Source organism: Nycticebus coucang, chromosome 4 (genome assembly GCF_027406575.1).
Source record: "Nycticebus coucang isolate mNycCou1 chromosome 4, mNycCou1.pri, whole genome shotgun sequence".
In the NCBI taxonomy this organism is placed as follows: Eukaryota; Metazoa; Chordata; class Mammalia; order Primates; family Lorisidae; genus Nycticebus; species Nycticebus coucang.
The window spans coordinates 42717864-42736429 of NC_069783.1; the positions used below are offsets into that span (position 1 = coordinate 42717864).

The window sequence follows — 18566 nt, forward strand, 5'->3', positions numbered from 1 at the left end:
CTGCGGCATGGGAGTGAGGAGAGGACAGTCGGCAGAGAGGGAACCACACTGGAGCGGTGGTGCCCAGAGGTGCAGAGCAGCAGCCGTTTTTGGCAACAATAGGGCTCACTCCTGGATATTCTGAAGCCACACCCCCTGTCTCCCTGGGCAACCAGAGGAGGCTGGGCATCTACTCAGGTGTCAGCCACCACGGAACAGATCTGGGACGGAAACGCAGGCCCTGTGACTAAAGGGTTTGCCTGAGGTGGTACCGGCCTGGGTGGAGTGCAGGGACTAGAAACACATGCGCACAGCTGGGAAGTTCCCAGGGTAGGGCTGACCCAGAGGACCGCTTTACTGAGCCTAAAAGGCACCCAGCCCTCAGGGGATCATCAGCCTATAGACAAACGAAGACAGGAGGCTAGAACTGAGAGCTAACCGAATATAAACCTGCAGGAGCAAAGACAGGGCCTGAGGCGCAGGCTCTGGGAACCCAAAACAGCTTCTCTTCTGCAGGGGAATTTAGCAGGGACAGAAACAAATTCCCACAAAGTTGTTCTGTTCTGTTCTGTCAGTAACATCAATCAGGGGCGGGGCTGGAACTGAGTGAACACCCACCAGCCTCCATCAAGCGCCCAAGGTTGTCAGGCCTCACCTCCCCCTGCTAGATAGAGGCAGAGAGCAGTGGCCTGACTGAGCAGAAACAGATTTCCTTGTGATTCAGGCAGCTGCAAACTCCTGGAGTATCTGTTCACTACAGGCAACTGGGTCACAGCCCTGTGGGGCTATCAGTGACAGGTGCAAGGTGGAGAAGGAAGCATTAACTTCCCAGACTGATCTATTTGCTGGGTGGGTCCTCCTGACTCCATGGAGCACCGGAGCAAGCCATATCTGAGTAGTCACCAGACCCCTGCAATCCAGTTGCCAGAGACCTTTTAAACTCTCCACCTGAGACAGGTGCTGACTGAGACAATTGATTTGGACATTTTGAACTGAGCCAATCGCCGGAGGACTATTCAGGTGGTGCCCTCGGTGTGTGGTTGTAGGAAGGTTTGATTTTCCTTTTCCAATTGTGGCCTGTGGGGGTTGGGGTGACTTAATTGCTGGTATTTCTCCACAGCTGAGACTTTACTGTTTCACTAGGGTCGAACAGAGACCAGCTGAAAACAAGACAGAACCACTTAGCCCCACCACACCAAACAGGTCCCCAGTTTCTTAGGCCATAGCACTGTACAGGTCCTCGACAAAGCTTCAGGGGAAAAATCAAATGGTGTAAAACAATCATGGGGCGGAATCAGCGGAAAGACTCTGGTAACACGAATAACCAGAATAGATCAACACCCTCCCAAGGAAAGATATGGCAGATGTAACTGAAGCTCCCATCCATAAACAGCTGGCCGAGATGTCAGAAATCGAATTCAGAATTTGGATTGCAAACAAGATTACTAGAATGGAGGAAAATTTGGAATTAGAAATTCGAGGAGCAATTCAAAAGTCGGAATTAGAAATTCGAGGAGAAATTCAAAAGTTGTCTCAAGAATTTAACGAATTTAAAGACAAAAACCACCAAAGATTTTGACGCACTGAAGCAAGAATTTGCAGCCCTGAAAGATCTGAAAAATACATACGCTCCCAAACTCTCAAAGATGAAGAGAAATGGAGAGCAAAAATAGATCATTCTCTCAGAGAGCTCTGGGATAATTCGAAGAAGGCTAATATCCGCCTCATGGGAATCCCTGAAAGTGATGAAGTGGCCTCGCAAGGCCATGGGCCCTTCTCCATGAAATTATGAAAGAGAATTTTCCAGACATGCCAAGAGATTCTGAAATTCAGATAGCACAGTTTCAGAACCCCAGCACGACTCAATCCGCATAAGACATCCCCCAGGCATATCATAATTAACTTCACTAAAGTTAATATGAAGGAGAAAATTCTGAAAGCAGCCAGACTTAAGAAATCCATTACCTACAAAGGGAAGAATATTAGAATGGCTACAGATCTCTCTGCTGAAACGTTTCAAGCCAGAAGAGGGTGTTATCGACTTTTAATATCCCAAAGCAAAATAACTTTCAACCCCAGATCCTGTATCCAGCTAAACTGAGTTTCATTTATGATGGAGAAATTAAATACTTTAATGACATTCATATGTTGAAGAAATTTGCCATAACCAAACCAGCTCTTCAGGGTATTCTCAGACCTATCCTCCATAATGACCAGCCCAATCCTCTACCACAAAAGTAAACTCACTCAGAAACTTTAGATCAAACTCCAACTTCCACATAGGTGAAAGGATTAAAAATGTCCACTGGACTTTCAAAAAACTCGATACCTAAAATTTTACCAGACTTATCAATATTCTCCATTAAGGTGAACGGCTTAAACTGTCCTCTAAAGAGGCACAGGTTAGCTGACTGGATACAAAAACTCAGGCCAGGTATTTGCTGCATACAAGAGTCACATCTTACCTTTAAAGGATAAATATAGACTCAGGGTGAAAGGATGGTCATCCATATTTCAGGCAAATGGTAATCAGAAAAAAGCAGGTGTTGCAATTCTATTTGCAGATATAATAGGCTTTAAACCAACAAAAGTAAGGAAGGATAAGAATGGTCACTTCATATTTGTTAAGGGTAATACTCAATATGATAAGATTTCAATTATTAATGTCTATGCACCCAACCAAAATGCAGCTCAATTTATAAGAGAAACTCTAACAGACATGAGCAACTTGATTTCCTCCAGCTCCATGACAGTCAAAGATTTCAACACACCTTTGGCAGTGTTGGATCGATCCTCCAATAAGAAGCTGAGCAAAGAAATTTTAGATTTAAACCTAACCATCCAACATTTGGATTTAGCAGACATCTACAGAACATTTCATCCCCACAAAACTGAATACACATACTTCTCATCAGCCCACGGAACATACTCCAAAATCGTTCACATCTTAGCTCACAAGTCTAACCTCAGTAAATTTAAAGGAATAGAAATTATTCCTTGCATCTTCTTGGACCACAATGGAATAAAAATTGAACTCAGTAACAACAGGAATCTGCATACTCATACAAAAACATGGAAGTTAAATAACCTTATGCTGAATGATAGCTGGATCAGAGATGAGATTAAGAAGGAAACTGCCAAATTTTTGGAACAAACGACAATGAAGACACAAATTATTAGCACCTCTGGGATACTGCAAAGGCAGTCCTAAGAGGTAAATTTATAGCACTGCAAGCCTTCCTCAAGAGAACGGAAAGAGAGGAAGTTAACAACTTAATGGGACTTCTCAAGCAACTGGGAAAGGAAGAACATTCCAACCCCAAACTCAGTAGAAGAAAAGAAATAACCAAAATTAGAGCAGAATTAAATGAAATTGAAAACAAAAGAATTATACAACAGATCAATAAATCAAAAAGTTGGTTTTATGAAAAGGCCAATAAAATAGATAAACCTTTGGCTAACCTAACCAGGATAAAAAGAGTAAAATCTCTAATCTCATCAGTCAGAAACGATAAAGACAAAATAACAACAGACTCCTCAGAAATTCAAAAAATCCTTAATGAATATTACAAGAAACTTTATTCTCAGGAATATGAAAATCTGAAGGAAATTGACCAATACTTGGAAGCACGTCACCTTCCAAGACTTAGCCAGAATCAAGTGGAAATTTTGAATAGGCCCATATCAAGTTCTGAAATAGCATCAACCATACAAAATCTCCCTAAAAAGAAAAGCCCGGGATCAGATGGCTTCACGTCAGAATTCTACTAAACCTTTAAGGAGGAACTAGTACCTATATTACTCAACCTGTTCCAAAATGTAGAAAAAGAAGGAAGACTACCCAACACGTTCTATGAAGCAAACATCACCCTGATCCCCAAACCAGGAAAAGATCCAACAAGAAAAGAAAATTATAGACCAATATCACTAATGAATATAGATGCAAAAATATTCAACAAGATCCTAACAAACAGAATCCAGCAACACATCAAACAAATTATTCATCATGACCAAGTCAGTTTTATCCCAGTGTCTCAAGGTTCAATATACATAAATCTGTAAGTATAATTCAGCACATAAACAAATTAAAAACCAAAAACGATACGATTCTCTCAATTGATGCAGAAAAAGCTTTTGATAATAACCAGCATCCCTTCATGATTAGAACACTTAAGAAAATTGGTATAGAAGGGACATTTCTTAAACTGATAGAGGCCATCTATGGCAAACCCACAGCCAATATCATATTGAATGGAGTTAAACTGAAATCATTTCCACTCAGATCAGGAACCAGACAAGGCTGCCCATTGTCTCCACTGCTCTTTAACATTGTAATGGAAGTTTTAGCCACCGCAATTAGGGAAGAAAAGGCGATCAAGGGTATCCATATAGGGTCAGAAGAGATCAAACTTTCGCTCTTCGCAGATGATATGATTGTATATTTGGAAAACACCAGGGATTCTACTACAAAACTTAGAAGTGATCAAGGAATACAGCAGTGTCTCAGGTTGCAAAATCAACATTCATAAATCGGTAGCCTTTATATATACCAACAATAGTCAAGCTGAAAAAACAGTTAAGGATTCTATTCCATTTACAGTAGTGCCAAAGAAGATGAAATATTTGGGAGTTTATCTAACAAAGGACGTGAAAGATCTCTATAAAGAGAACTATGAAACTCTAAGAAAAGAAATAGTTGAAAATGTTAACAAATGGAAAAACATACCATGCTCATGGCTGGGAAGAATCAACATTGTTAAAATGCAATATACAATTTTAATGCAATCCCTATTAAAACTCCACTGTCATACTTTAAAGATCTTGAAAAAATAATACTTCGTTTTATATGGAATCAGAAAAAACCTCAAATAGCCAAGACATTACTCAGGAATAAAAACAAAGCAGGAGGAATCACACTACCAGACCTCAGACTATACTATAAATTGATAGTGATCAAAACAGCATGGTACTGGCACAAAAACAGAGAAGTAGATGTCTGGAACAGAATAGAGAACCAAGAGATGAATACAGCTACTTACCATTATTTGATCTTTGACAAGCCAATTAAAAACATTCAGTGGGGAAAAGATTCCATATTTAACAAATGGTGCTGGGTGAACTGGCTGGCGACCTGTAGAAGACTGAAACTTGACCCACACCTTTCACCATTAACTAAGATAGACTCTCACTGGATTAAAGATTTAAACTTAAGACATGAAACTATAAAAATACTAGAAGAAAGTGTAGGGAAAACCCTTGAAGAAATCGGTCTGGGCAAGTATTTTATGAGGAGGACCACCCCACCCCCGGCCCCGGCAATTGAAGCAGCTTCAAAAATACACTACTGGGACCTGATCAAACTAAAAAGCTTCTGCACAGCCAAGAACACAGTAAGTAAAGCAAACAGCCCTCAGAATGGGAGAAGATATTTGCAGGTTATGTCTCTGACAAAGGTTTAATAACCAGAATCCACAGAGAACTCAAACGTATAAGCAAGAAAAGAACAAGTGATCCCATCGCAGGCTGGCCAAGGGAAACTTCTCTGAAGAAGACAGGCGCACGGCCTACAGACATATGAAAAAATGCTCATCATCTTTAATCATCAGAGAAATGCAAATCAAAACTACTTTAAGATATCATCTAACTCCAGTAAGATTAGCCCATATCACAAAATCCCAAGAACAGAGATGTTGGTGTGGATGTAGATAAAAGGGAACACTTCTACATGGCTAGTGGGAATGCATTCCTTTTGGAGAGATGTGTGGAGAACACTTAGAGATCTAAAAATAGATCTGCCATGCAATCCTATAATTTCTCTACTAGGTATATACCCAGAAGACCAAAAATCACATTATAAGAAAGATATTTGTACCGGAATGTTTATTGCAGCCCAATTCATAATTGCTAATTCATGGAAAAAGCCCAAGTGCCCATCGATCCACGAATGGATTAATAAATTATGGTATATGTACACCATGGAATATTATGCAGCCTTAAAGAAAGATGGAGACTGGAACATATTCTTTCATGGTTACATGGATGGAGCTGGAACATATTCTTCTTAGTAAAGTATCTCAAGAATGGAAGAAAAAATATCCAATGTACTCAGCCCTACTATGAAACTAATTTATGTCTTTCACATGAAAGCTATAACCCAGTTATAACCTAAGAATAGGGAGAAGGGGGAAAGGGAAGGGAGGGAGGGGGGAGGTGGGCGGAGGGAGGGTGATTGGTGGGATTACACCTGCGGTGCATCTTACAAGGGTATACGTGAAACTTAGTAAATGTGGAATGTAAATGTCTTAACACAGTAACTAAGAAAATGCCAGGAAGGCTATGTTAACCAGTGTGATGAAAATGTGTCAAACGGTCTATAAAACCAGTGTATGGTGCCCCATGATCACATTAATGTACATAGCTATGATTTAATAATAAAACAAAAAAAACAAAATGGTAGTGATCAGGAAGAACTCTATCAGAAGTACCATAGCTATATCTACTTTCAAGAAACAAGACTGGCAGGGTGTGAAGTGATCCTATGTCTCTGGATGCACAGCCTCTACCCTGGGTCTGAACATACCCATGTGTCCTAATAACCTTTAATGAATCCCTTTTCTGTTTACATTAGAGTTTTTGAAGCTTGTAATTAAGAACTGTGACTCATACATGAATTCCCCCATTGTGGGTATTTAGGTTGTCTCTTTTAATTCTTCACTCTAATAAGCAATTTTAGATAAATCTCCTTAAACATTTCTTTTTTCTTTTTTTTATACGAAAGGTCTTTATTGGTGAGGGGGGGAATGTTGCAGGACAACACCAAGGAGGAGTGAGGAAAGAAATAGAGAGAGGGGATAAGAGAGAGAGAGAGGGAAGTGGGTGGAGAGACGGAGACCAAGAGAGACAGAGAGAGACAGAGAGAGAGGAGAGAGAGGGGAGAGCCTCCTTAAACATTTCTATTTTCTTTCTTTTCTAAAAGTCAAAAGTTGTTTTTTCTTTATGATGTAAATAATCCTGCCATTATTATCTCTGTGCATAGGAGTTTTTCCTCCATACTCAGTATCTGTATTTATCTTAAGAATAGATTTACAGATTAGGGCATGTAAAACTTAAGACAAGCCCACCCCTCACCCTCGAAATAAAAAATACCCTGAAGTAATTTATTCTCTCCCATGTCAGTCATCACTTTTCAGAATGTCTAACCAGGAAGCTGGAGAATGATGGCGATGAAACCAACTGTTATAATTTCATAATTTTGGACACCAGGAGCATTTTCAGAGCAGGATAAGATATTTCAATTAAAGTACAAGAAAAAATAACATCCCTAAAACCATTAAGAATAGGGGATCACTGCTGGGCACAGTTGCTCACACCTATAATCCCAGTGCTTTGGGGAGGCCAGGAGCTTGAGGTTACTGTGATCTACGATTGGATCACTGCACTCCAGCCTGGGCAACAAAGACAGACCCTGTCTCAAAAAAAAGAGAGAGGAATCTAAAAATACCCCCTACATTCAGGATCGACATATTGATGGGCAGCAGACTGTCAACCTGCCTAGAAGTCAAGAGGATTTGGTGCATTCCAGAGCCATGGTTTACTCTGACGCCATGGACCTGAATCGTACATGCTTCTAGTCTTTTCTACCAATTCTAAATGTTCCTATAAATAAAAAATGACCAATGGGAATACTCATTAATATCTTTGAGAGCAAATCCTTAAAAATTAATAAAAAGAACATTGCTAAAGAAGAATAAGAGAAAATAACCGGATTAAAACAACTTTAGAAGTTCTTTCAGAGCACAAAACAAAATTCTGTGTTTTAAACTTAAAAGCTTTGTCATGCTCCTTTGCTATGGTAAAACCATAAAAATTTTTGTTTTAAAGCTGCCTATGGCTTCATACCTCCCCCATTCTGTAAACACAGACAAGAGTGTACTTACCTCCAAAGTTACAGCTCTCAAGAGCTCTGGATTAGAGTTACACAATGCTCCCGCAAGCACCCCTCCAGCACTGAAAGCAGTCAGGGTGGTTAGACTTGGCTGAGAAAAGCCTTGGCCATGAAGCGTCTTAATGCAAGCCTCTAAGTCAGCAAGGCCATTGAGTTTTTTAGTTAGGCGGCCATCAGCATGCCACTGGAGGCCTAACTCACCACCACCCCTGAAATAAAAGGGCAAAAAAGTTTTACTGGAAAAATTGTTACTGATATAGGCTGGAGTCAGCAAACTATACCCAGAGGTCTGTTTTCCTATGGCCCTGAAGCTAAGAATGATTTTTACTTTTTAAAGGTTTGGAGGAAACAAGAAGAAATATGTAACAAAGACTGTATGCGGCCTGCAAGGCCTAAAGTGTTTAGTTCCTTAGAGAAAAGTTTGCTAGAAATCAAAGCTTTTAGACAATAAAAAACTGATGCAACAAGTTTGAGTGCCTGCTTATTATTCATCAGGGACTGTACTTATTGCAGACCTTAAAAATATAAATAAGCAAAAATCCCCTGCCCTGGAGATCTTCATTTTAGTTAAGACCTTAATGTTAACTCTTAAAGTAAAGAGTTACTAAGCAATGTGGTCACTGCTGTAATACAAGTGTATTAAAGATATTACCACAGAGGAAAGAACATCCATATGTCAGGTTAGGGGCATGTACATAGTCAGGAACACAAATGCTTAAGGAGATGATGCCTAGGCTGAGATGTGAAGAAAAAGTATGCGTTTCCAGAAGGGCAAAGAAAGGGAAGGCATCCAGACACAGCTATGACACAGCAGGTGTAAGGGCAAGGAGGTAACAAAACATGTCATTTCAAAGGATGTGATGATAACTGCTACTCCAGGGATCAGCCATATCCTAGGAGTACTATACTGAGGAATGTGGAGTTTGCCCAGGAGATGGGGAGGTGGAAAACAATTTTAAGCAGAAACATAACATTTGTGTCTTAAAAACAACTAAGATAAAATGGAAGTTTTTTTGCGGGGGTGTTCAAGGGAAGGGATAAAAATCTTAAAAATTTTTATCTATTTATTTATTTTTGTAGAGATGGAATCTTGCTATGTTGCCCAGGTTGGTCTTGAACTCTTGAGCTCACGTGATCCTCCTGCCTCAGCATCCTGAGTAGCTGGGACTATAGGCATCTAGCACAATGCATGACTTTAAAATGGTAGTTAGATGGAATAAAGGAATTCAGTTTGAGAAGCTGCTTAAACCTAAATTCAGAAGAATTAAATGGAAATAATGTTACTAAATAAGTACAGAGTCTGGTACATTTATTCAAAATTTCTAAAAATCTACTTTTTTCTTTTTTTGAATCAACTAATCCAGCGGTTCTTAACCTGTGGGTTGCAACCCCTTTTTTTTTTTTTTTTTAATTTGGCCGGGGCTGGGTTTGAACCCGCCACCTCCAGCATATGGGACCGGCGCCCTACCCGCTGAGCCACAGGCGCCGCCCTGCAACCCCTTTTTAACAATGAAAATACACTGTGGCATTAGGAAGACTGAGAACCACTGAACTAATCTGTTACAGAAAAAGCTGTGTATCACCATACGTTTAGGAATACATAAATCCAACAATATAAATGAGAAAATAACCTTTTGCTCCCTGATAGAGTGATTCTAAACATTTGTCACAATGCTCTAGCACTCACATGCCAGGTAAAATACATCGACTTACCGAACATGGCAATATGCTAATATCCACCCATCATCCACTAACACCCGCCTCTCAGGTCTGAAATTCATTTTCAAATCCATTCCATAAGCTCCATATACGTGTACCAAGAGAGGTTTCTTCTGCAAGTCCTCGGAGTCCGTTTTGTGGAAAACAGTCATTGGCACTAATTTTCCATCCTGGAAATGAAGAATTACTATGCACATAAAGAAAAATCTTTCCAAACACTTTTACTCACAATTGAAAATACACTGAAGTATACTCCCTCACCCTTATCTGCTACCTATTGAAGTCGAGCACAAATTCATTTAAGATAAAAGCATTACAGTCTCTAAAAATAATTATAGTTTTGGTTTTAGCTATTTTGTTGGCCTATAGTATTAACCAGAAAAAAGCAACAGGTTGGTCTGAAAACATTTTATTGAATGTAGCTTTTCATGACAGTAATGGAATTTTAAAGAGTTCTGCACTACTCACTATTACTGTAATTTTTAAAGTTTTAGGTCAAGCCAACATATCTATCAAGGTTAGAAATCCTGGTATATAATTCTTCCTATGACTAGGGCAGATACAGCCATTTCTCATCTTCAAATATTTACAAATACGCTAACTTAAGAAGCTCAATTTTGTCTGCTATAGTCAGAGTTATCAACTATAAGAACCTGAAATTTCTTATTGACTTTACGGTTATCTACTCACATCCTCTACAAAGACCTATTAAAAAAAATGCCTAATTATTATGGGTACATAATAGCTGTATGCATTTATATGGTACATGTGATGTTTTAATACAAGCATACGATGTATATTAATAAAATCAGGGTAAGTGGGAGATCCATTATTGCAAGGATTTTTCATTTATGTTAGCAACATTCCAGTTCCACTCTTATGTGCCACGATTTCTTTATCCATTCATCCACTGAGAAAACATTTAGGTTGATTCCAAATCTTGCCTACTGTGAATAATGCTGCAATAAACACAGGAGTGCAGATATCTTTTTATACCTTGGGTATATGAGATCTACCTTGGGAAACTATGCTAATGCCACTCCAGCAGCTGCACAGTATTTGGCACACAGGGTGCTGTCAGTAAATGGGAGCTGAAGAGGAGATGACCCACCTTGCTTTTGGCTTCCAGACGCAAAACACGGCTGGTCTTTGTGATTGGGTCTTCATGTCCAGTTTCCTCAAACAGTTTGCCTTCTGCAAATTTATATGTGTAATATTTGGGGGGACGTATTGGGGAGCAAAGCTGAAAGGGGCAGTTCTTTGGGTCAGAATTTGTATCCATTATGAATCCACAGGCCCATGGAGGGAGCTAAAAAAAAAAAAGAAGTTATTTTTACTCTTTTGACATTAAGTATGATTAAATTTCTGAGTCTGCTCCAAATGAGATGATGTGGACATCTAGTTCACCTTCTATTACATATTATGCCTCACTTAAGAATTACTTTATCACAACAAAAAATAAGTAAAAAAAAAAAAAAACCTCTACATTAATGACCAATAAAATAAAAATTATAGGAAAATAATTTAGCTTGATTCTAGATTTGTATGAAGTAGGCTTTAACATAAAAGTTTATTTTGGGGTATAAGCTTGGGCAAGAAAATAGAAAAATGTTTAAGAATAAGAGCAAATCAAATAGTAATTCTAGAACACAGCAACATCTCCAAGATCTCTATTCTCACAGAACATGAAATTTCTCACAGGCGTGTGCTTTTAATAATTTACCCACCAGTCCTTACCCTGCTGCCTGGATAGCCCCAATGATGACAGTTATTATTCCAGAGCTACAAACGGCTCAGCAGCACTAAAGCATTATAATCTGTTTCTAACTTTAGCTCCCAGGCTAACCATTGTGCAGAACAAAACCTTTCCTGGCACATCTACTCTGAGGGACTCACAGCTATTATGCTTAAGATTCTTAACTTTAAGAAAAAAGGAAAGGAATCAAAATTTATTCTCTTAGAGCAGCAGGGTCCAGTTTCAAACCTTCCACTAACATCTCTCTACACCTTTTAAAGGACTCCGGTATGCAGGTTGACAGGGTGTTAGAAATGGTACTGCGAGTCAGAACATTAAAAGAAAATTGCTTTCTTTCCCTGAGTAATTGTAGAAAGAGCAAATTCCTTAGAAAATCAGGGGCCCAGCAACATGACTGGGGGGCACTACTGAGAAAGGGTAGATGAAGAATGTGTGCTACAGAGTGTGCTACTTCACCTGCAGAAACTACAGCCACAAAGTTTATGTTCTCTAAGCAAATTTCATCTCGTTAGTCCAAAGAATCTATTTTCATGAAACACTAATAAAGACATACATTTGCAGTCTCTCTCCAAGAGTTCCGAATTTATTCTTTTCAGATTGAGTATTAAAGAATAATTTGTCTATTTAAGTATAAGACATAATCAGAAGAAATAAAAGTAAGCATGTAAACTATAAATCTGGTAGTGTAACTGCGAGTGAGCAGACTAAGACCTGAAGCATTGCTACAAACCTCATAACCAAGCCTCAGAATGAGGGTGAAGCTTCCTGAACCCACAGAAGCACGTTTTTCTGCCCTCTGGTGAGACTTCAGGACAGTTTCCAAGTGACCCATGTAGTAAGGCTGTCTTAGTTTTAGACCAAGGGTTCCAATAAATTAAAGTTTTTCAGGTGTTGAAAAACACCAAAAAAACACCAATGGGACCAAAGCTGATGTTTTAATCATATCAAAAACCATTTCAAAGCTCTGGGCTTTTAATTTTTTTATTTTTTGAGACAGAGCCTCAAGCTGTCACCCTGGGTAGAGTGCTGTGGCATCACAGCTCACAGCAACTTCTAACTCCTGAGCTTAAACAATTCTCTTGCCTCAGCTTCCCAAGTAGCTGGGACTACAGGTGCCCGCCACAATGCCCGGCTATTTTTTGGTTGTAGTTGTCATTGTTTGGCAGGACCAGGCTGTATTTGAACCTGCCAGCTCTGGTGTATATGACTGGCGCCTTAGCTGCTTGAGCTACAGGTGCTGAGCTAAAGCTCTGGACTTTTTAAAGTTTGTCTCACTGATGCAGAAATAGGTATTAACTATCTCAAGAATATTGTAAGGAACATATCCTGTTGAGATAACCCTGCAGTGTATCTGTGAATCAATGAACAGCACCCAAAAATCAGCTGGTCAGGTGATAGGCAGACATTCCTTAGATCAGTGGTTCTCAACCTTCCTAATGCCACAATGTATTTTCATTGACAAAAGGGTCGTGACCCACAGGTTGAGAACCGGTGCTTAGGTACTTGACAGAAACAGATTCAGTTTTAACACTCACTACTAAAAAACTACAGTCCTTTCATTGAAAGAATGATTAAGATACATGTACTCAAAGAAAATGGGCCTGGGTATGCAGACCCCTCCTCTAAATAAAATGTTATCACAGACCAAAAAATGCCCCAATTTGCTTAAATTAAACAATTAAGTCATAATTTCTTTGTGTGTGTGGGAAAAATGGCTACCAGACAATAAGATGACCAAGGACAGAACACAAGTATATGAATGGTTTACATTTCTATTGCTGTGACTGAGTTCAAAGTGCGCGCCTGTTAGAGATGTTATATACGTAAATATAATGCACTCATGGTTTGGTTAAAGACTTTTGTCCTTTGTATATGGCACTGTCTATGGGTATTTAATCATATTATCTAGGTTCACAGAAAGGGTCTATCTATAAAATTCTCTTTCACTGTAGGTACTACAATTTGGGAAGAGTCAGAAAATGGACGATATAGAATAAATTAAAGACAGGATGTTTGTTCTAATGGAAGTTAAAACAATGGAAACTGAGGCATATTTTAAAAATAGGAATACTTAAAAAATTATAAAAGATCCTATTATGTAAAAGCATATTACAGCACTGTCATAGGACTCCATACGACAGTCCTAATTCTCTTGACATATAATTTTGTTGTACTAAATGAATAGCTAGAAATTATGTATTCTCTCCAGTCCCTATTCATATAGATTGCAATAAGGACCTATTCCCTGCCAGTGTTCCAATAAAAGATTTCTGAATTTGGCATCAATTAGCAAGTGAAAAGAAATACTTTTGACTGTAGCAAAGGAAGACAGTAAGAAAATCTTTTGAAGTCCATTGCCACTTTTATTTTAGTATGTCTATACTACAGAAACTGGACATTGTATTTGATAATTTGATTTTGGGGATTAACTGGAGAATGTCAGTTACTTTAGGCTTTCATTGTTTCTTATTTAAACCAGTATAACAATCTCAAAACTAGTCTACCCGGTACATTGAAGATGGCAGCCGAGTAACAGCTTCCTTGCATCTGGGCACCGTGAGTCCGGAGAGATAGGACTCCAGGCATCTCTGGATGGTGGGATCTGCCTATCATCACCCCTGTGAGGATACAGAGAGTCAGCGAGAGACTTCTGGACCCCAAGAGGAGGACTAAAACAGTGGAAAACCGGCAAGTGGTCGCGTGTGTTCAATTGGTCTAAATCCGCCTGCAACTGTAAGTTCAGTAGCAGCGAGACTGCAAACCAGAAAGGCCTTACCTGTGAACTGTTTTGGTGTCTTTGGACTTGGCACTCAGTTGAGCTGCCTTGGGGAGAGCCTGAGCGGGAATGCGGAGAACTCTGGCCGTTGTCTAGGGCCCCAGTCTGAACGGCTGAGCCAGACAGAGCTAATAGTGTTTGGCTGTGGGCCACAGGGAGCCATTGTGAGCGATCTGCCCTGGCAAGCTCTGCCCTCAGGGTCGCAGAGCTGGAATTGGGTGGGAGCTGGTAACCCAGCACCAAGTAGCCTTAAGGGTGGGGTCTGAGCCGCCTTGCAGCCCTAACCCTCAGGGGCAGAGTGAGACCGGTTTTGGCACACTGGGTAAGTGGATAGCCACTTCAGCAGTGATTCCAGTGACAAACACTTTCCTGGGAAGGCTTCTGCTCAGCAAGTTTACAAGTTCAAAGTGCCTTTTAAGTGGGCTGAAGAGAGATTTAGGGTGTCTACCTGCCGGGGTTTGAGAAATCAGCAGCCTCCAGTCGTATCAGAAGTGATTAACATCTCATACCCCAGAAGACCACGTGTTGCCCAGACAATATTCAACAACATATACATACTGCTTTGTTTTTGGTTGTGTTTCGTTTTTTTCTGTTTTTTTTTTTTTTTTGGTTGTTTTTTTGTTTATTTTGATGTTGTTGATGTTGTTTTGTTTTTTAATTTCAACCTTTTCCGTACAGATCTTTTTCCTTTCTCAATTTTTCTAGTTTAATTATAATTTCCCATTGTTGCCTTTTTTAATAACTAGAACTTCATTTTTGCTACTGTTTCTACCACTATTGTTTGGTTTTTCACCCAATTTTATCCCGTAAAGTTTTCTGTTTGCTTCTTTTGGTTTGATTTATAGCATTTTTGTCTTTCCTCTCTACTTGGTGGAGGTGGGGTACTATGTCTGATCAGGTTAGCAAAGAGCTGCTGACCTCAAGAGAACCACTCAACTGGGCACACCCTTTTTTTAAGGTTGTGTCAAAGTACCCTACTGTACACCTATATTGCTCTGTCTCCCTACTTCTGTGCCTCTCTTCTTTTTGTCAATATTCCTTTTACCCATCCCCTCTCCTTTCTCTATTTTTTTTTTTTTTCTTTTCACTCGGTCCTCCTTTCTTTCATCCCTTTCTTGCTCTTCAACCTTCTCACCCTTCTGGTCCTGTACTAAAAGGACTCATCTAACCCTTAGTCCACAGGCATGAGAACTTAAAGAGCAAGAGGAAGTGAAAGGAAAATTAGGGTAAGGAAACAGATAAAAGAAATCACTCATGAGGAAGAATCAGCAGAAAACTCCAGGCAACATGAAGAACCAGTCCAGAACAACCCCGCCAAGGGACCATGAGGTAGCTACTGCAGAGGATTCCACCTGTAAAGAAATGTTAGGAATGACAGAAAGGGAATTTAGAATACACATGATGAAAACAATGAAAGAAATGATGGAAACAATGAGGGAAACTGTTAATAAAGTGGAAAATAACCAAAAGGAAATCCAAAAACAGAATCAAATAAGAGATGAACGATATGAAGAATATAAAAAGGATATAGCAGAGCTGAAGGAAATGAAACAGTCAATTAGGGAACTTAAAGATGCAATGCAAAGTATCAGCAACAGGTTAGACCATGCAGAAGAAAGAATTTCAGAGGTAGAAGACAAAGTTCTTGAGATAACTCAGATAGTAAAAGAGGCAGAAAAGAAGAGAGAGAAAGCAGAACGTTCACTGTCAGAATTATGGGACTTTATGAAGTGTTCCAACATACGAGTTATAGGAATTCCAGAAGGGGAAGAAGAATGCCCCAGAGGAATGGAAGCCATACTAGAGAATATTATAAAAGAAAATTTCCCAAATATCACCAAAGATTCTGACACACTGCTTTCAGAGGGCTATCGGACCCCAGGTCGCCTCAACTCTAACCGAGCTTCTCCAAGACACATTGTGATGAACCTGTCCAAAGTCAAGACAAAAGAAAAGATTCTGCAAGCTGCCAGGAGTAAGTGCCAGTTGACCTACAGGGGCAAATTCATCAGAGTGACCGCAGACTTCTCCAATGAAACTTTCCAAGCAAGAAGACAATGGTCATCTACCTTTAATCTACTTAAACAGAACAATTTCCAGCCCAGAATTCTGTACCCTGCTAAGCTAAGCTTAAAAATTGATGGAGAAATCAAATCATTTACAGATATCAAAACTAGTCTACCTTAATATGGCTGCCAGATGACCCTATCAAGTACAGCTCCACTCCTCAAACCATTCCCCGCCTGAAAGTTTCATAGGTTCCCCCTTCAGAATTCACATATACACATCTCAAACTGGCAGTCAAAAACCATCCAATCACAGCTTTACCCCCCAGCAATGTATTTTGCTTCAGTATAACAGAATCAATAGCAGTTTCCTGAACATTTTCTGAACTTCCCTGGCTTACAGCTGTTTGAAGGCATTCTCATCCTGGAATACCAAACCCCTTTCCACCTGTCAAAATCCTATCTATCCTCATTGGTTTGTTTCAAATTCAACCAACCTGACCCAAAGCTCCCCTGAGTCTTCTTTCTCTTCTGAGCCCCACAAAACATTTTATGTTTTTGATAGCACGTATTTAAATCCATATTATATTTAAACCTTTGTGCACTATGATAAGCCCTATCGTCCTTATGGCTAGATAGATATTTTGACCTACTGTCTTTCTACTCTATAATGCCCAAATATAGTATTTTGCACATACAAGTTCAATGAACGGTCACTACATTGACAGGAACTGCATCTTAAAAGGAATTTTGACAATACTGGGAGGTATGAATGGTCAGTGTTGCTTGCTGGTCAATTAGCTCAATAATTCTTCTTATCAAACACAATGGAGGCATTCCTCCTCCCTTCAGTGCCTGCTTTCTTAACTTATATGTTAATGCTATGTTCACATGGGCAATCAAGTTGCCATTCACTAATTTCAGCAGGCTCACTTGTGAAGACAGATTATCTTTCCTGGTATCCACAAGCAGTATCAACAAGTCAACCAGCCAGGCAGACTCACCACCATCACCCCTCTGGGCGGCTGGGGAGACTGCTGACAGCCCATGTTGAAAGAAATCAAGGCTCACCTGCTCCCATCCCTCATGGGTAAGGACATGGGCAAAGAGAAGGTGATGATGTCAAAAGAATGGGTGGGTATGACTACTGCCTCTAATGGGATGTGAGATGGGGAAGCTTAATAGTAGGAGGGTAGGCACTAGCTGCCAAGTTGGCCTGAGTTATTACTATACCTCAAGTTGTAGAGATAGTTCAAATACAGAGATAATGTTACAAGAGAAATATAATGGCACTTTACTTCTGAAGTCCATGCTGGAAGAGATTTTTTTTTCTTTTTGAGACAGAGTCTCACTATGTCGCCCTTGGTAGAATGCTGTGGCATCATGGCTCACAGCAACCTCAAACTCTTGGTCTTAAGCGATTCTCTTGCCTCTGCCTCCCAAGTAGCTGGGAATACAGGTGCCCGCCACAACACCCAGCTATATTTTGGTTGCAGTTGTCATTGTTGATTTTAGCTGGCCCAGGCTGGGTTCGAACCTGCCAGCCTCGGTGTATGTGGCCAGTGCCCTACCCACAGAGCTATGGGTGCCACCCTGTAAGAGAATGTTTTAAGTAAAATTGCATTAGAAGCAAAGTCCTCCAAGTAATTCTAAAATAAGCCTCTTAAACCTGATGAAGAACAAGTCAATAGGTCTGATGTGATCATTAACCTTTCTGGAAAATGCAGCTGGCAGTTCTCTGAGGTTGTCATGAGGATGTGAGGAGAGCCACACAGATACTGCACAGACTACTTACACACTGTTTGGCTAACTGAGCTGCTGCTCTACTTTCGTGTGGCAGAAAAATGAGATTTCAACAATTCTGTCTTTTTTATTTTTTTAATGGGTCTTCTCCTTATCAACGGACAGAGACCAGCTAATTTGGCTATGAGAAGGAAACTATAGACACAACTGCCTGCAGAGGAGATGTATGCCTCTTCATTCTCGAGTCCCCTTCCCCTGAGATCTCTCTCGCTAATTTTATGCAGTCTACCAGAAAAAGAAGAGGCGTGAAGGAAAGATACCCAGCTACTACCCCAGAAAACTTCCTTATGGCAATAGTATGATTGCTTAGAAGTTCTCGGAAAGAAAGGAATTGTTTGAAAGCACCAGGGATGGCTTATTCCTTTAAAAGATTTTCTTCTTCCTGAGTTCTTTTAAGAAGAAAAATAGCACAAATTCAAAATGATTCCAGTCTGAAGCACAATTATTTGCCTGCAGAACAAAAATATTTCATCTTTTTCTGCACATTATACTTCATAGGTTAAATAGAAAAATGCATTTTAATTTCTTATAATTCTCTTATCATAAAAAGTACAAGAATTAAAAATTTTTCTTCCTACTTGT

The 18566-nt window shown here is 39.7% G+C and overlaps 2 protein-coding genes across 5 annotated transcripts in view; one reads left to right on the forward strand and one right to left on the reverse strand.

Annotated features, from left to right (window-relative positions):
* The window catches only part of SLC3A1 (solute carrier family 3 member 1), a 45941-nt gene extending 36752 nt beyond the window's left edge, over positions 1 to 9189 (forward strand). Inside the window, exon 10 of the mRNA XM_053588966.1 lies at positions 9005 to 9189. Coding sequence (XP_053444941.1) covers positions 9005 to 9049 — 45 coding nt within the window. The 3' untranslated portion in view covers positions 9050 to 9189. The remainder of the gene's footprint in view (positions 1 to 9004) is intronic.
* The window catches only part of PREPL (prolyl endopeptidase like), a 53939-nt gene that overhangs the window by 5139 nt on the left and 30234 nt on the right, over positions 1 to 18566 (reverse strand). For all 4 annotated transcript variants that reach the window (XM_053588962.1, XM_053588963.1, XM_053588964.1 and 1 more), the window contains 3 exons: positions 10755 to 10952; positions 9638 to 9813; positions 7917 to 8133 (listed from right to left, as the gene is read on the reverse strand). In XM_053588962.1, coding sequence (XP_053444937.1) covers positions 7917 to 8133; positions 9638 to 9813; positions 10755 to 10952 — 591 coding nt within the window. The remainder of the gene's footprint in view (positions 1 to 7916; positions 8134 to 9637; positions 9814 to 10754; positions 10953 to 18566) is intronic.